This window comes from Equus quagga, chromosome 11, assembly GCF_021613505.1.
Source record: "Equus quagga isolate Etosha38 chromosome 11, UCLA_HA_Equagga_1.0, whole genome shotgun sequence".
In the NCBI taxonomy this organism is placed as follows: Eukaryota; Metazoa; Chordata; class Mammalia; order Perissodactyla; family Equidae; genus Equus; species Equus quagga.
In genome coordinates, this window is record NC_060277.1 from 96,820,516 (window position 1) to 96,840,790 (window position 20,275).

Sequence of the window (20,275 nt, forward strand, 5' to 3'; positions counted from 1 at the left end):
ACTTGCCCACTGAGCCAACAAATTTGGAGACAAGAACTGTTTCTGATTTGCAGCAGCTGAGTTTCTGTCCCCAACCTTCCTCACACTGATTTCCCCTGGGGTTTTAGGAGAACCGAGGCCACCGCAAGCCTCAGATATAGAGCCCGGAAAGGAAGGGTGGTCTAGGGTGTGTGTGTGTCTCAGTCACTTCCTTTCTTTTGGAGCATTTTCACAAGTCGCCAGCTGGTCCCAAGGCTCCTCTCCCAGTGGGCCAGGTGGTGTCCAGACCTGGCGGAGGCCTGGCTGGTGCAGGAGAAAGGTGGTAGGAGGAGGTGTGGGTAGTGGCCAAGAGACCCTGAGAAGCGGTGTCCCTGGAGCTGTTCTCCGGATTCACTCGGGTCCAGTCAGGCCACTGTGTGATTTCATGAGAAGCGTGGGAAGCAAAGACTCTGGGGAAGGGGTGCTAAGACACAGCAACGATGGACAGAACTTTCTGGGAAACTTCAAGGCTCCCAGGAGCACTGGGCAGCTTCATATCCAAGAGTCACTGCGAGATGTAAGGAGGCTGTCCTGGGGTGGGAGAAGGTGAAGCTGGGATTGGGGGAGGGGAGGTGGGCAGGGGGCTCAGTCCTCAGTCCTTTATTTTCCATGGAGACTCTCACTCTGAACTTGGAGAGGCTGCAGAGTCCCCATCCTCGGGGTCCTGCCCATGGGGGGAGATGGGCTGACCCCCCTTCACACGCTTCCACTTCATTCTTCGGTTCTGGAACCACACTTTGACCTGACGGAGGAAACAAAGGAGCCCAGTCACTTCAATGCAGGTGAGACCAGCTTCCCACATTGATGCTCAAGCTAGCCAGGGTGCAGCTGCGGCGACCTCAGTTCGAATCTCTGCTTGCCCCCCCTCACTCCTCCAAAGGCTCCAAGAATTGAGACCAAAGGAGGACACACCAATCTGCCCAGAGGCCTGTCTTGTGTCTCCAGATGCAGAAAGGCCGACAGACCTGGGAACGGTTCTATAAGTCACTCTGCATGGGCCCCCCCCCCCTCTCAGATGCGCCCCCCCCCCCATCCTGTGCAATACCCCTTCCCTCTGGCTTCTATTACCCAAGGGTCTGGGAGCAGAGGATCACCAGCCTCATCCTTAGGCAGATTTACAAAGCACCTTTCAGCTCAGACAGCCCTGGTCTGCACATTCTCTCATCTGAGCGTCTGCATTACTGCAGGGTGGGGTTATGACCCTGTTTTACAGGTGGAGACCCAGAGAGGTTAGGAGATACGTCCCAAAGGTCACAGGGCTAGGAAGCGGTAGAGGCAGGATTTGAATGGAAGTCTTCGGATTCTAGATCCCCACTCTGGCAGAGTGCTTCAGCAACTACAAGCTGCTATCAGCTGTTATTATCATATTATTTTACTCCACGTCAGAGCATGGGTGTGGGTGGAGTGCTCTGAAGGAAAGCCCCAAACAAAGGGCTAGGAAGTTTCTCTGAGTGCGCCCAGGAACCAGCTGCACGTCCGAGTCACCTGGAGGACTTAACAGAAACGCAGATTCCCAGTCTCACTCATTATCACAGCAAAACCTCTCCCTGGAGCTCTGGAATCTGCATTTTAAATCTGCATTTAAAGACCTAGGCAATTCCAACGCACAGTCAAGTTTGGGAATAATGAGATCAGAAGGTCCAACCCTGGCTGCACATGAGAATCATCTGGGGGACCTTTGAAAAGTTCTGAAGCCTGGACTCCATCCCGGACCAATGAAAACAATCTCTAGGTGTGGAGCCCAGACATCAGTGTTACTAAAATCTCCGAAGGTGGTTCTCAGGTACAGCCACAGCTGGGAACCACTGGACTGCGTGGAGGGAGAAGATTCAGGGAGGGGTGGTGGGAAGGGAAGGGGATGAGAAAGCGGAGGAAAGAAGGGCTGGCCAGAATTGAGGGGACCCCCTGGGCCACACCTGGCGCTCGGAGAGGTCCAGGTTCACAGCGATCTCGTATCTCCGGAGCCGGGTCAGGTAGTTATGGTGCGCGAACTCGGCTTCCAGCTCCCGAAGCTGCTCCTTGGTGAAGGCCGTCCTCTCCTTGCGGGCCTTGCTGCCGCCCTCCACTCTTGCTCGGTTCTCCTGGTTGTCTGGGGAGAGAGGGCCCCAAATGGGAAGATGTGAGCGTAGGGGCCTCGGTTCCCTTTTGTCCTCAAGCAGCACGGCAGCCTTTCCCTGTCTGTCTGATTTTTAAAGGATGCTAAGAAAGAATCCACATTGTCCCTTTATCATTCCTTCTAGTGTCTTAACTCCCTGAGAATTGGGTAGTTTTTTTGGCTCCTAAACTTAGGCGCCCCTCCAATTTTTTTTTTATGAGGAAGATTGTCCCTGAGCTAACACCTGTGCCCATTTTCCTCTATTTTGTGTGTGGGATGCTGCCACAGCATGGCTTGATGAGTGGTATGTAGGTCCACGCCTGGGATTGGAACCTGCAAACCCCGGGCTGCTGAAGTGGAGCATGCAAACTTAACCACTACACCACCGGCTGGTCCCTCCCCAATTTATTTAATTCCCAAAGCACAAGAAGCTGCCCTTGGCTGTTTAATGGTCTCTACCCCGCAGCTGGATGTTATTAGTGGCTGTAAGCTTGCGGGGCAAGATGCTCTGAAACAGAGGTTCTCTGTCCTCAGCGACATCAGTATCACCTGGGAACTGTTAGAAAAGCAAATGCTGGGGCCTCACCCAGACCTACTGAATGAGACGCTCTGGGAGTGGGGCCCCACGATGTGTTTTAACAAGCCCTCCAGATGATTCTGACACGCGTCAGGTTTACAAACCACTGCTCTAAGACCTTGCTATTCAAAGGGTGCTCCGGCGGCAGCAGCACGGCAGGAGCTGGTCAGACTTGAAGGATGTCAGGCCCCACCCCAGACCTACTGAAGCAGAATCTGCTTCTAAGAAGATGGCCCCGGGAGCTGCGTGCACGTATAAATTGAGAAGTGCTGCTTTAAGCGTCTTTCCCCCTCTGACACCGAGAGGGGCCTGGAAAGCTCATCTATGAAGGAGGCTCTGAGTTAGACACAGCAGGGGCTCAATCATAACTGCTAACAGGGGTGCAGGGACCACGCCCCCTAGTCGGATTAGCCACTTGATCCTCAAAATAACCCAACCAGGCGAGTTCCAGTGTCAGCCCTATTACATAGACCAGGAAACTAAGCACAGAGAAGTTAAGCAAGTTGGCCACGTTCATCCAGCCAGTGAATGGCTGAGGCGGGAATCAAACCCAGGCAGTTTGACTCACATACTGTTCACACGAAATACGTGTAGGAAGGGTTTACAAACTGTCAAGCGCTGTACAAACAAAAGGGACTGTACCTTACCTGCTGAGCAGGGTAAGAGGCCACTCTACGTTCCCTTTGGTGGTGGTGGGTGGAGAGGCCACAGGAAGGAGACCCACACACCTACGTTTAACAATGCGCGCCGGGTGTCCGCCGGATGGCTGAAGGACCCACCCTTCACGCGCGGCGCTACCAGTTGGAGACGTTCCCCTCACTGTCGTTGTTTTACAGACGTGGAGGCTGTGGGACTGCCGCGTGCTTTAGGGTTGCGTGTGTTCTGGGGGAGACTGTCTGCTCTCAGAGGCCGAGTCTAAACTGACCCGGTTTTACACCTTAGACTGGTGTGGGGCGTATGGCGGGGAAGCCGCCCACAGTCCCCGCTAAGCAGCCAAATTGCGGGGCGGGCTGGGCATGTGGAGACCCTCGTCGCGCTCGAGTTCCAGTTGGGAACTTCGGCCCGCCGCTCCCTTCTCAGCACCTCCTTCTCCCGCTTTCCGCTCGGCCGCTCGTTTGTCAGTTTCCACGTCCCCCGCCCCAGCCCCGCCGCCCGCCCGGGAGCCCGAGCGGCCCGCCTGCCGGGTGCGCCCGGGGCCAGAAGGGGGCGAGTGCTCGGCCTGGGCGGCCTGCCCGGCGGCCTCTGGCTCGCGGCCCGAGAAGGCCGGCCCGGGCCCCTTCGGAAGCGCGAGCGTGGGCTGGAGGGAAGGACGCGCAGCCCCGGGCCGGCGCCCCCAGGAGTCCCCCGGCCCCGGCACGCGGGCCCGGGAGGGAGGGGCGGTCACGCAGCGGATGGACGGCCTTCCCGGAGCACAGTCCGGCGCGCGAGCCGAGAGAGAGGCCAGGAAGCCCGCTCATACCCACCCCTTCCTGTCCCGGGGCTCAGAGCGGTTCCCAGCCCTTCCCTTGAATGGCGGAGGGATGAAAACCTAGCGGACTTGTGCCGAAGTTTGACTCCTGGACCTCCTCGCTGGAGCCTTTCAACAAGTCACTGAACGTCTCTGCGCTTCAGTCGTCTCATCAAGAAATTGGGAAAAACAGAGCACCTACCTCCCAAGGGTTATTGGGAAGACTGGATGAGCTAATGTGTGTGGAAAATGGTTTCAAAACTTTAAAGTTCTGAACAAATATAAAATATTCTTCAACTCCAGAGATGCCATCTGCGGGGCGGGAACAGTAACAGCTGGTGTTTCTTGAAGGCGTCTGCTCAGATTCAGTCACTGCTTCAAAACTCCCCACACAACAGCCCCACACAGCCTTAGGAGTACGTTATCATCCCCGTTAGCACTGTCATGTGGATTCGTGTGGTAATTTGATTAACAGCTTTCTCTCTCCCCCCAGGGACACAACTGCTTTTTCTCACTTGCTACTGTACCTGGCACATAGGAGTTACTTGCTAAATCCTTCTCAGTATCCAGAGGAGGAGGCAGCCTCAGAGAGGCCCAGGAACTTGCCTGGTGTGCTAGGCAGCTTTTAAGCAGCAGAACTGAGATTCGAACCCAGATCCACCTGTCTAGGGCATGGCGGTCAGCCCTGGCATGGGGGTCTCCATCTTGCATCTGGCCGCCTGGGGCTGGACCTGGACCAAGCAGCTGTGCTTGTCTCTGCCTCCAGGGCTCCTGGGGGCCCTGTCTCTGGTTGATAGCCACACCCACCCTCCCCTTCTCCCAGGCCTGCTTAGGTGTGCCCAGGTGCCCTATAGAATCCCCGAAAACAATCCCCCCGCCATCACCACGTGCACACACAGTCCTGCACATAATCTTGCCACGAGAGAAGAGGGGAGATCGCGAGAGGAGCCCTCTGGAGCTGGTCTTGGACTGATTATGTGGGCAGCTGACCACTGTCAACCGAGAAGAGGAAATAGGACAAAGAAGCTTTAGCCGGGAGCTGAGTGTCTCACCACTGTGCAACCCTTGGGCAGCACCCACGAGGGGAGGTTGGATACGGCATTAGGACGTCGCTTGTTCCTCATCTGCCTCCCAGAGGGGGAGGAACTGCCATCACTGTTAGAGATGACAAAAGGGCCAGACAGACGGCAAGCCAGTTATGAAAAATGAAGTGGAAGATGTGGTTCTCTTTGTTCTGCAAAATTTGCATCAAGATAGAAAAAGAAAGACAGAAAAACTAGGAGCACTTTATGCCATTTGTGTCGGGGTGTTCAGTCCGCCGGCTCACGTGCACAGTTCACGTGCACACTGTCCCCAAGAGGGTTTGACCCCAGGAGAGGACACCCCTGTTGGGGAGCCTCTTTCCTTTCTCTGGGCCTCAGTTTCCCCATGTATAGAAGATGGGATTGGGCTGGATCTTTCCCCTAGGGAGCTGGTGTCAGAGTTTTTTCCCAATACACAGCCCTGACACCCTCTTCTCCTCTCACTACTCCCTCTTCTGTTGAGAACCCCTGGCCTTGAACCTGAGGCCCCTTCTAGCAAATATTCTTGTCTTGGCCCCTAGTTCCTCCCTTCATTCAGATCTGGGGTTTGCTGTGCGATCTGCCCCAATGCAGTCCGCAGCCTTCCCAGCAGCCTCAGCCCAAAGATAAGGGCTGTGCTGGGGAATTTCTCTCCCTCTGACATGCAAAGCTCCCCGCCTCCAGCTGAGTAGAGGGGAGTTGTGTTTGCAGAGGTGTCTGAGGACCCTTTGGCGACCCTAGGCCTTACCTGGCTCCAAGGAAGAGCTCTCTGACCTTGGGCAAGTCTCTTAAGTTCTCTAAGCCTCAGTTCCCTCATTTGTAAAACGAGAATAGCTACACCCACTGTGGTCAGAGGCTGTTGAGAAGGCAAAAGGAGGTGGGGAACATGTGTTGACACCCAGCATCGTGCCTGCACACTGCTGAGACTCCCTTGAAAGAACCATCGGAAGAGGTTCTACTGGAGATGACGTTGGCGAGATGATTCATAGGCAGAGATTAGAAAAGATGCTCCTCCAGGTGCCATGTCTCCAGAGCCGTGTGAAAGGGATGCCTTTTAAATGTCTGACCTTTTAAGTATTTTCCCTTCCACGCTGCTTTTCTGTGTCGTTGCTTGGATCTGTGTCTCTGTCTGCTATGGGCCACCGTTGCTTCAGCCTCCTGGGGTGGGAGGACATCATTCCAGGCACAGTAACCAACATCCATCAGAATCACAAATTGGTCCTTCTGGTCCTGCTTCTCTCTCAGGGGTAGCAGGTTCCTCTTCCAGGACTGCACAGGGCGGCGGCTGGCGCTCAGCTGGCTGCCTCTGTGGTTGAGGAGCCGCCCCGCTCCAGGCCCTGCACAACCCTCAGAGCAGCAGGACCATGATGGAACAGTCGACGGTGCCCAGTGAGATGCAAACAGGATGCGTGTGTGTGATTGTGGTTTCCACCATGAGCTTTCACACCATCCAAAGTAAATTATTTCATCAATAGCTGTCATGTTTGGCAGGCCTTCCTAAAGTTAGCAGACAGCTTTATCGGAGCCGCAAGGAGGTCCAGACAGACCCTGGGGAGCTGCCTTTCTGGAGTTCTGTATCCCTACTCCCCAGCTCTTAGCCATTTTACATAAATTTCTATCCAAGACCAGTTAGAAAGCCGTATGCCCTGTATTCAAATAGCACTTTGCAGTTGACGATGGATTTCCTTCCCCCAGAGAGAACCTGCTTTTGGGCTTTCATATATCCTACAGAACCACAGACTAGTAGAGCCGGACGGGGGCTTAGAGATGATCTAATGCCACCTTTTCCTTTCACAGGTGATCAGAGAGAAGGTAAGAGACTCGCCAAAAGACACACAGCAAATTAGTGGCAGAATCAGATCTAGAACCCAGATTTCCTTAATAGGAAGCTATTTCCACACTATTAGGCTGCTTCCTATTGTATCCTCTTATTTATTCTGTGAGGTAGGTAAGGTACACATTAGCCCACTGAACTGATGAAGAAATTAAGACCCTGGGACCAGTCCAGGGCTAGAGCCACCATGTCACACTGCCCTGTGGGGACAATGAGCACGGAGGCTGTGCCTACTTCAGGGACGGCACCTGTGTCTGGGCCCAGGTCAGTCTCCCTGGAACTGCCCAGGGAGGGAGGCGGGAGGAGATGTTTGGGGCATGATGTCAGTAGATGAGACCTTGGCAAACCCACTGAAAACGGTGTCTGTGGCTTCCTGGGCTGTCACAATGAAGACCTTTGTTGTCTTCATTAGTTCTCATATTTTCAACCTCAGAAGGAGGAGTCAAAATGCATCAAAATAGACAAGACCTGGATGGAGCCAGCTCAAGACCAGCTGGGCGTTCGCATCCCTGGCTTCCTGGGATTGGCCTGCCTTTCTCATTGGGCCCCACTCACCTCAATGTTGGGCCCTTCCCCTCTCCTACAGGTGCCTAACAAGACATGCTAGGGCTCCCTGCCTCTTTGAGTAGCCCAGCAGTGGGACGGGGGATTCAGGGTATGTTTTCCGGGAGAGAAGCAGATTCTTCTGGAATGGGAATGCCTGGTGCTAGAGTAGTCTTTGCTGAGTCCCAGGTGGGGTGGGGCAGTGAGGGTGGGCGGTGGTGAGGGAGAGGGGAACAGACTGGGCCATGACATGGGGTGTGGGGACTGCGACGGAGGGGTCAGGCGGGGGAAGCAGAGAAGTGGAGGGGGAAGGGAGGCAGTGGAAATGAGCAGTGGGAGCAGCAGCAAGCCTCCGAGATGGGTTGGGGGAGGTATGGGCACACTGGGCTTTGTTTGTGTTTATAAGTTCCAGATGTCGCCCTCAGCTGTCACCAAAGGAAGTGTGGGCTTCAGGACCCAGGCCCCACCCTTCTTACTGTTCTATCACCGCATTCAAGGAAAACAGGGAAAAACATGAAATATAAAAGGCTGGGGTGGGGGCTTGGGGAGGAATTCTGGCAGAGGCCAGGGGAGCCTGATTTGGTGAGCAGAGAGGGCGCTGGGGAGGGGGCTGGCTCCGGGGGTCTGCAGGGGTCTCAGGTCCTGCCCCTCAGAGAGCATGGGCTGCTCGGCCTCTGGCATCATCCCCTCCTCCTGGGCCCAGGTGCCCTGATTTAGTCAAGCCAGAGTTGTTCTTTCTCCAGAACTTGCAGACAGTATCTGGGGGTTGGGGAAGCTGAGCAGGCCCAGGCCCAGGGCTTGTGCTGATGCCTCTCAGTGCAGACAACGGCCAAGGTCTGGGGTCTTGCTCTGGGCCCTGACCTCCGCCTGTCAGAGGAGGAGAGGCAGGAGCTCCAACATGCCCAGAGGGACGGAGTTGTGTCTCCTCCTCCCACACCGGCCACTCTGGACCTAAGGCTTCATCCTCGCTGGGGATTCTGGGTTGAAGTTGGGGTGAGAGAGGCTGCAGCAGGTGTGCGCCCCTGAAACTGCACCCTGCCCAGCACCGCAACGATCCTGGGCCAGGGAGCCCACAGGGACAGGCAGGCCTGACTGGCCGCAAGGTTCCCTCTGAGCTCGGGTCACGGCCCAGTGGGCTTTGAGCGCGGGCAACCTGGGGTGCAGCCAGGATCAGGGAAGACTTTGAAAAGAGAAGGGTGCTCACTGGTAGGTTTGGGGCAAGTGGGTTGAGAGGTTCTCGAGTGCTGGCTGTGGTCTTTACATCTATGATCTCCTCTAGTCCCACAGCCCCCTTCTGAGGTAGATAGATACCCTTATTCTCACTTCTCAGAGGAGGAGACTGGGATTCAGTGGGGTTTAGGACTCGCTTGAGTTCACACAGCCAGGAAGTTGTGGATCCTGGACTTAAATCAGGTCTGCCCCGTTAGCACACTTAACATTAATCTCTCACCCCCGCCCCCATTACTAGGCTGCAGCCCAGCACGGGGGGTGGGGGTGGATATGAGATCACGCAGCGTGGCCCTCAGCATCACGGGGGTGGGGGGTGGATATGAGGTCACGCAGTGTGGCCTTCAGCATCACTCCAGTGACTCAGGTGACACTCACTGAGGTCGACCATTTATTTAGTTATCACCTCCTTTCCTTCTTCCTCTGTCAGACAGCCTGCTTCTTTAGAGATTCCTTCCTAAAACTGTCTCCACTTTCCCGTTCTCTCCCTGTGGGTACAAGGTCAGAACGCAGGGAGCTGCGTGTGTCCAGAGACAATGCTCTATCCGAGTGGAAAAGCTCTAGGAGCCAACGGGACCCCGGGCTAGGAAAGCTCTGAGGCGCACGTCCCTGAGACGCTGCTTTCCCCACAGGGGTTTTTAACTGGAGCATTCGTGCCACTGTTAGAACCTTGTCCCTGTCCCTATACCCCCTGTTTGTGGGCTGAATTGTGCCCCCCGTTAATGTGCTGAAGTCCTCACCCCCAGTACTTCAGAATGTGACTGTATTTGGAGATAGGGCCTTTAAAGAGGTGATTAAGTTAAAATGAGCCCATTAGGGTGGGCCCTATTCCAATCTGACTAGTGTCTTTATAAGAAGAGGACGTTAGGACACACAGACAGCAAGGATGCCCACGGACGGAGGAAAGAGCATGTGAGCACGTGGCCAGAAGGCGGCCATTTGCAAGTCAAGGAGAGAAGCCTCAGGAGAAACCAAACCTGCCACTGTCTTGATCTTTAACTTCTAGCTTCCAGAACTGTGAGAAAATAAATATGTGTCATTTAAGCTATCCAGTCTATGGTATTTTGTTAAGGTGGCCCCAGCAGACTAAGACACCCCCCATAGGCCGGGCTCAGTGGGCAGAGGGAGTGAGGCCCTGAGGGGTGCCTGGAAGGCTGATGCTAGCCCATAGGAGACCTCTCTAGATTGCTCCTTTCCTCTAGATTGGAGAACACGCCACACATCCATGTGACAGCTGGGCCCTCTAGCTGCCCAGCTGTGGCCGCCTCCCAACTGCCCCACGGTGGTGGGTCCATCTTATTGCCCAGCCACAGCAGCTCCACTTGCTTCCCAGCCGTGGCGGCCTTGGTACTTGGGAGCTGATCCCAGTACCCCGTGGAGGATTCCTGCAGAGTCAGCCCAGCCTGCATGTGGCTGTTTATGTGCCTTTCTGACCCCGGCACTCACACTGACCCTGGGCTGGTTTTCTGATTGAAGTCTGGCTCTCTGCACTTTTTCATGAGTGAGGCTGTAAAAGTGCTGATGCATTTTGCAGTAGAACACCACATATGGCAGAAACGCTTGTGCTGGACAGTGAAGCCACTCTCAGAGAAAGTGAGAAAATGAATCAATAAATGCCAGGCTGCAATAAAGGCTATTGACCAGACATTGAATGAGATCCTCCCATGTGAAAAATTTCAGTAGGTGCTAGAGAGATTGCACAGGTAAATCAGATATCATTCTGGCCCTCCAGATACTTCAATTTTAGGGAGAAAGGCAGCCATATGCTTCTATAACTCTGGATGCAAAGCCAACTGTGGTTTGATGCTAAAACAGAGGTGTAAATAAGGCATGCTCCACATGTGTGGAAAGGATTCTTAGACACTCAACAAACTAGGACTAGAAGGAAATTACCTCAATATAATACAAGCCATATACGAAAAGCCCACAGCCAATATCATACTCAATGGTGAAAAACTGAAAGCCTTTCTCTAAGATCAGGAACTAGGCAAGGATGCCCACTCTCATCACTTCTGTCCAACATAATGCTAGAAGTCCCAGCCAGAGCAATCAGGCAAGAAAAAGAAATAAAAGACATACGAATTGGGGGCTGGCCCCGTGGCCGAGTGGTTAAGTTCGCGCGCTCCGCTGCAGGCGGCCCAGTGTTTCGTTGGTTCGAATCCTGGGCGCGGACATGGCACTGCTCATCAAACCACGCTGAGGCAGCGTCCCACATGCCACAACTAGAAGGACCCACAACGAAGAATATACAACTATGTACCGGGGGGCTTTGGGGAGAAACAGGAAAAAAATAAAATCTTTAAAAAAAAAAAAAAAAAAAGACATACGAATTGGAAAAGAAGAAGTACAATGACCTCTGTTCATAGATGACATGATCTCATATGTGGAAAACCTAAAGATTCCACATAAAACCTCTTAGAACTAATAAATGAATTCAGCAAAGTTGCAGGATACAGAATCAACACACAAAAATCAGTTGTGTTTCTATACACTAACAACAAACATTCTGAAGAATAAAATACTTAGGAATAAACTTGACTAGGGAGGCAAAAGACTTGTACACCGAAAATTACAAAACAGTGCTGAAAGAAATTCAATAAGACACAAGTGAAAGACATCCCATGTTCATGGATTGGAAGACTTAATGTCGTTAAAATGGTCATACTATCCAAATTGATCTACAGATTCAATACAACCCCTACCAAGATCCCGAAGACATTTGCCAAAATAGAAAAAAAAAAATCCTAAAATTCACATGAAATCTCAAAGAACCCTGAATAGCCAAAGCAATCTTGAGAAAGAAAAATAAAGTTGGAGGCCTCACACTTCCTGATTTCAAAATACTTTACAAACCTACAGTAATCAAAACAGTATGGTACTGGCATAAAGATATATAGACCAAGAGAACAGAATGGAGAGCCCAGAAATAAACCCTCACGTATATGGTCAAATGATCTTCAACAAAGTTGCCAAGACTACACAATGGGGAGACAACAGTCTGCAACAAATGTTGGGAGCACTGGATCCCCACACGCAAAAGAATGAAGTTAGACCCTCACTTTCCACCATGCGTAAAAATTAACTCAAAATGCATGAAAGACCTAAATGTTAGACCCGTAAAACTCCTAGAGGAATATATGGGGGAAAGCTTCATGACATTGGGTTTAGCAATCATTTCTTGGCCATGACACCAAAACCACAGGGAACAAAAGCCAAAAGAGACAAATGGGACTACATCAAACTTAGAAACTTCTATGCAGCAAAGGAAACAATCAACAGAATGGAAAGGCAACCTGCGGAATGGGAGGAAATATTTGCAAACCATATCTCTGATAAAGGGTTAATATCCAGAATATATAAAGAACTCCTAAACGTCAACAATAAAAGTCAAACGATCTAATTAAAAAATGGGCAAAGAACTTGAAGGGACATTTCTCCAAAGAGGGTATACAAATGGCCAAACAAGCATATGAAAAGATGATCAACAACACCAAGTATTAGGAAAATGCAAATCAAAACCACAAGGAGATATCACCTGACATCAGTTCAGAGGGCCACCATCAAAACAAAAAACAAACAGAAAAACACCTCCCCTCCCAACACACACACACAAAATAAGTGTTGGTGAGGAGATGGAGAAATTGAAACCCTTGTACACTGTTGGTGGGATTACCAAATGGTAGAGCTGCTGTGGAAAGCAGTATGGAGGTTGCTCAAAATATTAAAAATAGAATTACCGTATGAGCCAGCAATCCCACTTCTGGGTATACATCCACAAGAATTCAAAAAGGATCTCCAAGAGATATTTATACACTCGTGTTCACTGCATAATTATTAAGAATAGTGAAGAGGTGGAAGCAACCCAAGTGTCCATCAACAGATGAATGGATAAAGAAAATGTGGTATATACATACAATGGAATATTATTTAGCCTTAAAAAAGAAGGAAATCTTGCCACATGCTACAACACAGGTGAAGCTTGAGGACATTATGCTAAATGAAATAAGCCAGTCACACAAAGGCAAATACTGCATGATTCCACTCACATGAAGTACCTAAAGCAGTCAACACTTAGAAAGTAGAACGCTGGTTACCAGGCCTGCGGGAGGGAAAAGGGGTGTTGTTGTTCAATGGATATGGAGTTTTAGTTTCACAAGTAGAAAAACTTCTGGAGATGTGTTCCACAACAATATGCACATAGTTAACACTATTATGCCGTACACTTCAAAATGGTTACTACGGTAAAATGTATGTTACATGTTTTTGACCACAATATAAAGAAAGGAGATTTCAAATACAATATGTCCCATGGTAAGAAATCTCAGGAGAACTCCTTTAGGAGGTTTTAAGCTGTATTCAGCTTAAAAATCAGCACAGGTTCTAGCAGATCCTATAATTTGAAGCTTAACTATGGCTTTCACTGAAATGATGCTATGTACCAATGGAGTCATAAAAAAAAGAAAGAAAGGATTCTTGGAGGGGGTGGCCTTTGAGCTGGATGTTAAAATAGTAAGATTGAAGTAAGACTTCAATAGGCAGAAGAGTGGGGAAAGGGAAGGGTATTCCGAGTGAGGGGGGAAAAAGAGCAGCGTGTTTTGCAGGGCAAGTAAACTGGTGTGACTGGTGGCGAGGTGAGTGAAGGTGGAGGTGGGAGGGGCGGCCTGGAGGGAGAGCAGGTGGGAAAGGGCGAAAGGGGCTGATTTGTGGAGAGTTTTTAAACCTCAGGCGAAAGCGAGAGTTCACGTGTTTGGCAGAGGCAGGCACAGATCAGATCTTGCGGGGAGAAATCCGGGGAAGGACAAGCCCCAGGGAGGCGCACGTGTTAGAGCTGAAGGAGGACGGGACAAAGCGAGTTGGATGAAGGCAGAGCGAGGGCGTGAGCCGCCAGCAGCCGTGCTGAGCCCAGCACAGCGGCTCTCCCAGGCGGCGATCAGATTCCCCTGCAGCCGCGCTGATCGCGCGCGACCTTCCCTTGAGCCCCGCCAGGAAATCACCGCGAAATCCCTCGTTCCCATAAATTAAAGACGACCACGGTAGCAACAACAGATTGGGGGCAAACAACAGTGGCCTCGCAGCTGTCCCCGCCAGCAGGGGTTTTTAACACCCCCTACCAGGGGCTGGAGAGAGAGGACATCACGCTGTCTCCTAAATCAGCCTTGTGCTGTGAACCAACAGAAGGTCTCAGGGTGGGTGCCTGGGACCCCCGCTTTCCCGGTCGTTTTCTTGAGCAAATCAGCTCCACTTCCAGTGGGAGTGACGCCGAGGCAGCTGGGGCTGGCAGAGGGGAGAGCAGAGAACGTTCCTCTTGAAACAAACTTTGAGTAACTTTCTGTTATTGGAGCCTCAGGGACCAGCCAGGATGAGACGCATATGCCAGACACAACTCACCCCTCACCTCTCCAGCAGATCTCTGAGCTCCAAGCTCCTAACTGATGACAACTGGATTTTAGGGCCAACAGTGATTGCGAGAAGTTCCCGTGTCTTGTACCCCAGACCCAGGAATTTCGGAGACAGTGTATTTGAAATATTCAATTTCATTGACCCCCTAAATATCAGGAGATTTGTCAGACTGTATGTTCCGAAGGCTGGTTCTGGAAACACGGGCCTAATACCAATCACAGCTGCTATTTATTGAACTCACATACTAGGCACAGGGTTAATTTCGTGGATCATTGCGTTTAACTTTCACAGAGACTCTATATGGAGGTGCTATTGTTATAGTCCAATTTTACAGCTGGGGAGACAGAGGCTCCAAGAAGTTAAGAACTTTCCCAAAGTCGTGCAGCTAAAAGTTGCAGTGCTGACGCTGGAACCTGTCTGTCTGACTATGAAGCACCACAGAGAACACATTTCTTTCTGTCTTTCTTTCGTTCTTTTTTTTTTGAGGAAGATTAGTCCTGAGCTAACATCTGCCACCAATCCTCCTCCTTTGCTGAGGAAGACTGGCCCTGAGCTAACATCCGTGCCCATCTTCCCCTACTTTATATGTGGGACGCCTGCCACAGCATGGCTTGTCAAGAGGTGCGTCAGTCCCCACCTGGGATCCGAACCAGCAAACCCCGGGCCGCCGAAGTGGAACATGTGCATGTAACTGCTGCACCACTAGGCTGGTCCCCAAAAATGCCTTTCTGATCAATGCTGGTTAACCCTCCCGAGGTGGCTGAGTAGGGCCCAGTGAGGCGTGTGAAGCACTCACGTTGGGCACAAAAAGGAAGGGGCACCAAAAACCTCAGAATCAGGAGAAATAGTATTTTAATGCAATGTTTTTAAAAATCAAAATTAATGCAAAAAAATTTATGGAAGAAGAGAGTATCAAAATTTTAAATAGAGAGAGAATCCAACCAGTGACTCAGGATGGGTGGGGTGGGGTGGGGGTTCTCTGTGGGTTTGTCTCTTGTGAACTGAATCCCAGATTCCCGGAGTTGGTTGTGAGCTTGCTCATCCCTTCCCTCTTTCTTTAGGCTCTTACAAAGCTAAGCTTTCCTGCCTTCTTCCCTTCAGCTAAATTCCAGAGGAAGACTCCAGCAACTAACCGAGTGATAGAGATTTCCATGCTGAACAGAGAGTGGGCCTGGAACCCCAGAGAAGGGATGTGAGTCAGCTTGCTGCGCCCTGCCTGGTGCGACTGCTGCCATTGCTGCTGCGACTGAGGGGACCTCAAGGGAGAGCCCGGGGCCCCTCCTGCATGGGAACCTCCGCCAACCAGAGGCTGACTCTGAGGACTGCAGGGAATTCAGCAGAGGGTGTCCGTGTGCCCTTGGGGTGGTCAGATGCCTGGCACATGAGCTTACTCCCTAATGAAGTGCTATGGGCCACTGGCCAAAAGGGAAGATGGCACATTTGGGTCTTGCGGAAACACGAAATGATTTTGCCTAAGCCCAGCTGTTGGCTTTGCCCACGCCTTCCCGAGGCCTTGGCTCCCAGTTCCCTGGAAGGTGGCCGGAGGCAGCCGAGGGAGATGCGGCAGAGACGGAGGAGCCACAGTGGCAGGCGCCACAGAGGGGAGAGCTCTTCAACCAGGCACAGAGCCGAGTCTCTGAGAGCTCCTTGGAGAGAAGAAGCAGAAAGTGCCTGTTCTCAGCAAATCTCCAACGAGGGCTAGGAATAGTTCCGGATTTAACCGGCTGGGGGCTTAAAGGGCCCTTCCACTGAGCAGCCGGGAGGGCTGTGGTCATTATCATGCGCTGTGAACACATGGAAGGGCTTCTTCAAGCGGGGAGACTGAATATTTCAAAATGAGGATTCTGCTTGAAGTCTATCGCAGGATGTGGGCTTTGGGGTCTGAAGTCTGGGGTTTGAGCTCGCTTCTAGGGTGACCAACCATTCCAATTTGCCTGGGGCTAAAAGGGTTTCCTGGGACACTGGACTTCAATGCTAAAACCAGAAAAGTCCTGGGTGAGTTGAGATGCGTGGGTCACTCTATTTGGACCCCATTCTAGCAGTGTTCCCCTCAAACTTTCCCTCTGTCCTTTCCACACAGGTAGAACCGAGATGCTGATAAGACCTGCCATACTCACCTCGTAAACTTCTGAGACTCCAAAGTGCTAACATATGTCTCCCACAGCACCTTGAACCTCTGATCATAGCATGTCTTCTGCCAGACAGGCCTCTGCAGGCCTCTCCTCCCTCTCACTGTGAGCTCCTTGGGGGAGAGACCACCCTATTCATCTCTGCATCCCCAGAAACTGGGCCAGTGCTTGGCAAAGAGAAGATGCTTGAGAAATCTGTGCCACATGGAAAGTTCCTTGTAAAGCAGAGCACAGAGCGTTCTCATTGGTTGGTTGGCACTGTCATTTTCTGCCTGCCCCTGGTTAGTCCCATGAGGAGGTCCTCTATAGGTTCACACAGACAGATGTTGCCCCTACAGTGGCTGTCAGAAGGACATAGTGGGCAGCGGGGGCAGGAGGCACGGGCACTGCCTTGTTCAGGGCAAAAGGGGCCCGGTGGTGAGAGAAGCCAGAGCCAGCCCCGTGTGAAAACAAGGAAACAGTGGGTCCCCACCACGAAGAGGAGATGGACTCCACCTGGGCTCCTAACACGCAGGCCAGCTCCATCCTCTGGCTTCTGGGGCTCCAGGGCTGAGCTGGGCTTTACCTGCACGCTGAGGTCCAGAGCTTGCCCTGGCCTGCCTGCCTCCCTGCCTCTCCCCAAGGCTGGTGATCCCTCAAGAGGGCTCCTCAGACAGGTGGTCTTCCCTGGGGGCCACCCAGGCCTTAGCATGCTGATCTGCCCCCTTGGCCTGGGCACGGCCCAGCTGGCCAGGGTGATACGTCATGGTGGTCTGCCCCAAATCTCAGTGCTTCAGCTCCCCCTCCTCCCTTGCCTCTCACATCCCAGCCCTAGCCCTGCTTCTCTGCCGTTAGGGTCCTGGAGGGTCCTGGCTCTCCTTGACCACCTAGGGTCCCGGCCTCAGTCCCAGCCCTCTGAGCCTCCATCTCAGCCGACTCCCCTGGTGAGCAAACCCTGTGGCTCTGGGACTGTTTGGAGCCGGCTGGGGCACGGTGGGGAGAATCGTGATGCAGAGGCAGCCCTTGCCAGCCTGCACCCAGACACTTCACCCCACGTGTCCCCAAATCTTTGTGGATCCTGTTTCATTCTCTTGCTGGTACATCCTTCCTCAAGCCCAGGAGTGTTGGGCACACAGACATGGCCCCCAGTACCAGAGAATCCTAGAACTCTGAGCAGAAGAAACCCTGAAGTTAATTTGTGCCTTCAGGTAAGTTAGTATTGTTTGCAATTCATGGTCAGAGCAGCTAGGCTCAGAGAGGGCAAACAATCTCCCCAAGGTCACACAGTAAAGGAATGGTCAGCCGTTCCTCAGTCACCTACCTGAACTCTCCTTTTTCCGTCTGGTTGACTTCCTCTCCGTCTCATTGGCAGTGCTCCCAAGGACCTCATAGTCCTCGCCTGGGCCTCCCGTGGCGTCTACCAAGCCTGGGCTGCTGGCCCCCATCTCCCTGGAGCCCCCAGCTGGGCCCGGATTGGGCCTGCGCCGGGCCTCCGAGACAGGGAAGTGCCAGTCGGGGGGCTGTGGAAAGGCGGGGTGCTGCTCAGTGAAGACGCGCTCCTCCCGGGGCAGACTGTGTGGGGTGGCCGCCAGGCAGGAGGCCGAGAAGTCGGGGTACGCTGCTGTCGCTGTCGCCGGGAAGTCTGGTTTCTGGTGGAAGGAGAACGGGGTCGGCGGGTAGTGGGGGAGCCCGGAGGCCCCGCTGCCTTCCGAGTGGGGATTTCGAAGGCAGCCCCACACAGAGGCAGGGGGGCGGGGGCTCCTCATGCAGCTGCTGGCCACGGGATCCATTTGCCGTCTGCCGCACGCCTCAGTCTTTTCGGTATGATTCTTATACTTTTTATATTAAAGTTTTTTTTAATGGAAAAAAAATCAAATAAGAGAGAAAAATGTTCAACAGAAAATTCACCCCAGGAACCAAAACCAAAAACAAAACTAGTCTTTCCTTAAAGTACGCACATATGTGGCCAGCTACACATATGCGTGTGTACACACCTATGTCAGACTTCACTCCTGGCTTGCTGTCCCCCGACACACCAGCCTGCCTATTGGGGTCCCCTGTACGTGTATTTGTCGCCGATGACACTAAACATTGTCACTGTCCCGGCCCAGATGCGCCAGCTGAGCGCTCGTCCTGGAGCCCTGCGGAGGGCTGGACCAGGGCTGCCGAGACACACTTTTAAATCCTGCGGTGGGGAGAGAGTGACAAATTTCTGAAGTGAAATGTGAGAGAGGAGAGGGAGGGGTTAACCCGCGCACACACGATCCCCTCCAACCAAAACCCGAGCAGGGAACTATTAATCATCAGAAACCTTATATGCACATCTAATGGGATTTGCAGATGGAGACTTTTAAAGAAACATTGTCTGTATTTTTTTTTTTAAGGAGGGAGAGAAGCACACACACACAACTTCTTTAATGTGCCTCCTGTAACACTATGAAGTTATTTTATTGCACTGTTAACAAAATTTCCCGAGTCTTGGATTTGGAAAAAGCCTTAAGTCAGATCCAGAATCCGTCAAGTGCCAAATTCCAGGGAGTGAAGCAGGGAATAAGCGTAAGAGACAAGTTTGCTGATTGCATTTGATTTAAGGGCCCTTCTACCGCTGCTTGCAAAAAAGGAAGGTGGATTAAAGGAAATCTTTTTTTGCAAGTCTCAGTGGCCCACTATGGTCTGTAATATAAAGAAAGACACACTCCAGAAAAAAATGGTTTCTTTCTGCCCAAAGTGACAGTCTCACTTTCTCAGTAACTTAAAAAAACAATCAGATTCTTCCTTCCGCTCTTTAACCCCCAACTTACATGCCAATTAGCCACACTCTTCTCTAGAGGGGTTTCAAGTCATTTTTCTCTGCGGTAAAGGAAAGGCTCTTAGACGAGGTCCTTGAAGTTTCTCCAGGCCTCCCCCTCCCTCCCCCCGGCTCCCTGGCCCCCTAACCTTCACCCACCTGCTTCCCCTGCCCCACCCCCAGAGGCCAAAGCCTCCATGGAATCCGGGGCACGGAAACAGGAATCGGGGGGTTCTCGTTCCCAAAGGAATTGTCTTTGGCAAAGCATCACCCGGTCTTCCTGGCTGGTGCCTGGCACAGGAGGACCAGTGGCCATTTCAACCAATCAGTCTGCTTAGTCCCCATGGTCTCTCTGGAGGATGACATTCCAAGCACACAGGGCCAGAGCTCCTCTCCCACTGAGTGTTTCCACGGCCCAGAGCAGCAAGATCAGGCTGAAGTGGGCATGAGCCCCAATAGCCGTGTCTCTGCTGGCTGGTTCTGAAGATGCCCAGGGCTCCCTGAGGAGAGGCCGCGGGCCTCCGTTCTGCAGCCCGGAGGCTGCACACACTCTCTTCGTGAACTAGGCATCCTGCATTCTGGAAAGGGCAGCCATGGAGTTGTAGGCCAGTAGAGGAGATGGATTCATAGCCACAAACCAGACTCAGCTCTCTGCTTTGTCCAGGACTTAGCTGTTGCATACACGTTTCTCCTCTCAACCTCACAACTCCCCTATTATGGGTACAGTAAGAATTATGTTCGACATTTTACAAATGAGAAAACGGAGGCTCAGACAGATGCCGTGGGCTGCTCAGAACCACAGCTAAGAAATGGCAGAACCAGGGGTTGCCCTCAGGTGTCCCGCTGTCCAGTCTGGAGCAGCGTGATGCAGAGGAAGGAGCATGGACATTGGGGTTTAGACAGGCGTGAGTTCAAATCCTGGGTCTGCCACTTTCTGGCTGTGTGCCCTGGGACAAGTCGCCTCACCTCTCTGAGCTTCTGTTTCCTCATCTGAGACGATAGCCAGAGCTGACACTCACCCACTGATCATAGCACCTCACACATATCCCCCCAAAGGATCGCCACAAAAGCCCTCTGAGGGCAGTGCTTGTCACATCACCTCCGTTTTTCAGAAGAGGACTCGGAAGCACAGAGAAACTGTGTAACCTGCACAAGGTCACACAGCTGGGGAGCAGAG

At 52.3% G+C, this 20,275-nt stretch overlaps 1 protein-coding gene across 2 annotated transcripts; it reads right to left on the minus strand.

The window, feature by feature from the left end:
- Positions 1-513: 513 nt before the first annotated feature.
- On the minus strand, positions 514-18,474 carry MEOX1 (mesenchyme homeobox 1). Of its 2 annotated transcripts, XM_046674329.1 has the most exons (4): positions 18,305-18,474; positions 17,632-18,145; positions 1,935-2,107; positions 514-760 (listed from the first exon to the last, which is right to left on the minus strand). In XM_046674329.1, the coding sequence occupies exons 2-4, from the start codon at positions 18,098-18,100 to the stop codon at positions 638-640; spliced, it is 765 nt and encodes a 254-aa protein (XP_046530285.1). In that variant the 5' UTR covers positions 18,101-18,145; positions 18,305-18,474; the 3' UTR covers positions 514-637. The 2 variants fall into 2 exon arrangements, with proteins under 2 accessions (XP_046530285.1, XP_046530283.1); XM_046674327.1 differs by having other exon boundaries at positions 17,632-18,474.
- Positions 18,475-20,275: the final 1,801 nt, after the last annotated feature.

What these genes read in the sequence shown, in the direction of transcription:
- MEOX1 (XM_046674329.1), bottom strand. Translation starts at nt 18,100, where the DNA reads ATGGATCCCGTGGCCAGCAGCTGCATGAGGAGCCCCCGCCCCCCTGCC. An exon ending in ACGGAAAAAGGAGAGTTCAG is followed by an intron (nt 2,108 to 17,631) that starts GTAGGTGACTGA and finishes CTCTCTCCCCAG; the next exon opens with ACAACCAGGAGAACCGAGCA. An exon ending in TGGACCTCTCCGAGCGCCAG is followed by an intron (nt 761 to 1,934) that starts GTGTGGCCCAGG and finishes TTCCTCCGTCAG; the next exon opens with GTCAAAGTGTGGTTCCAGAA.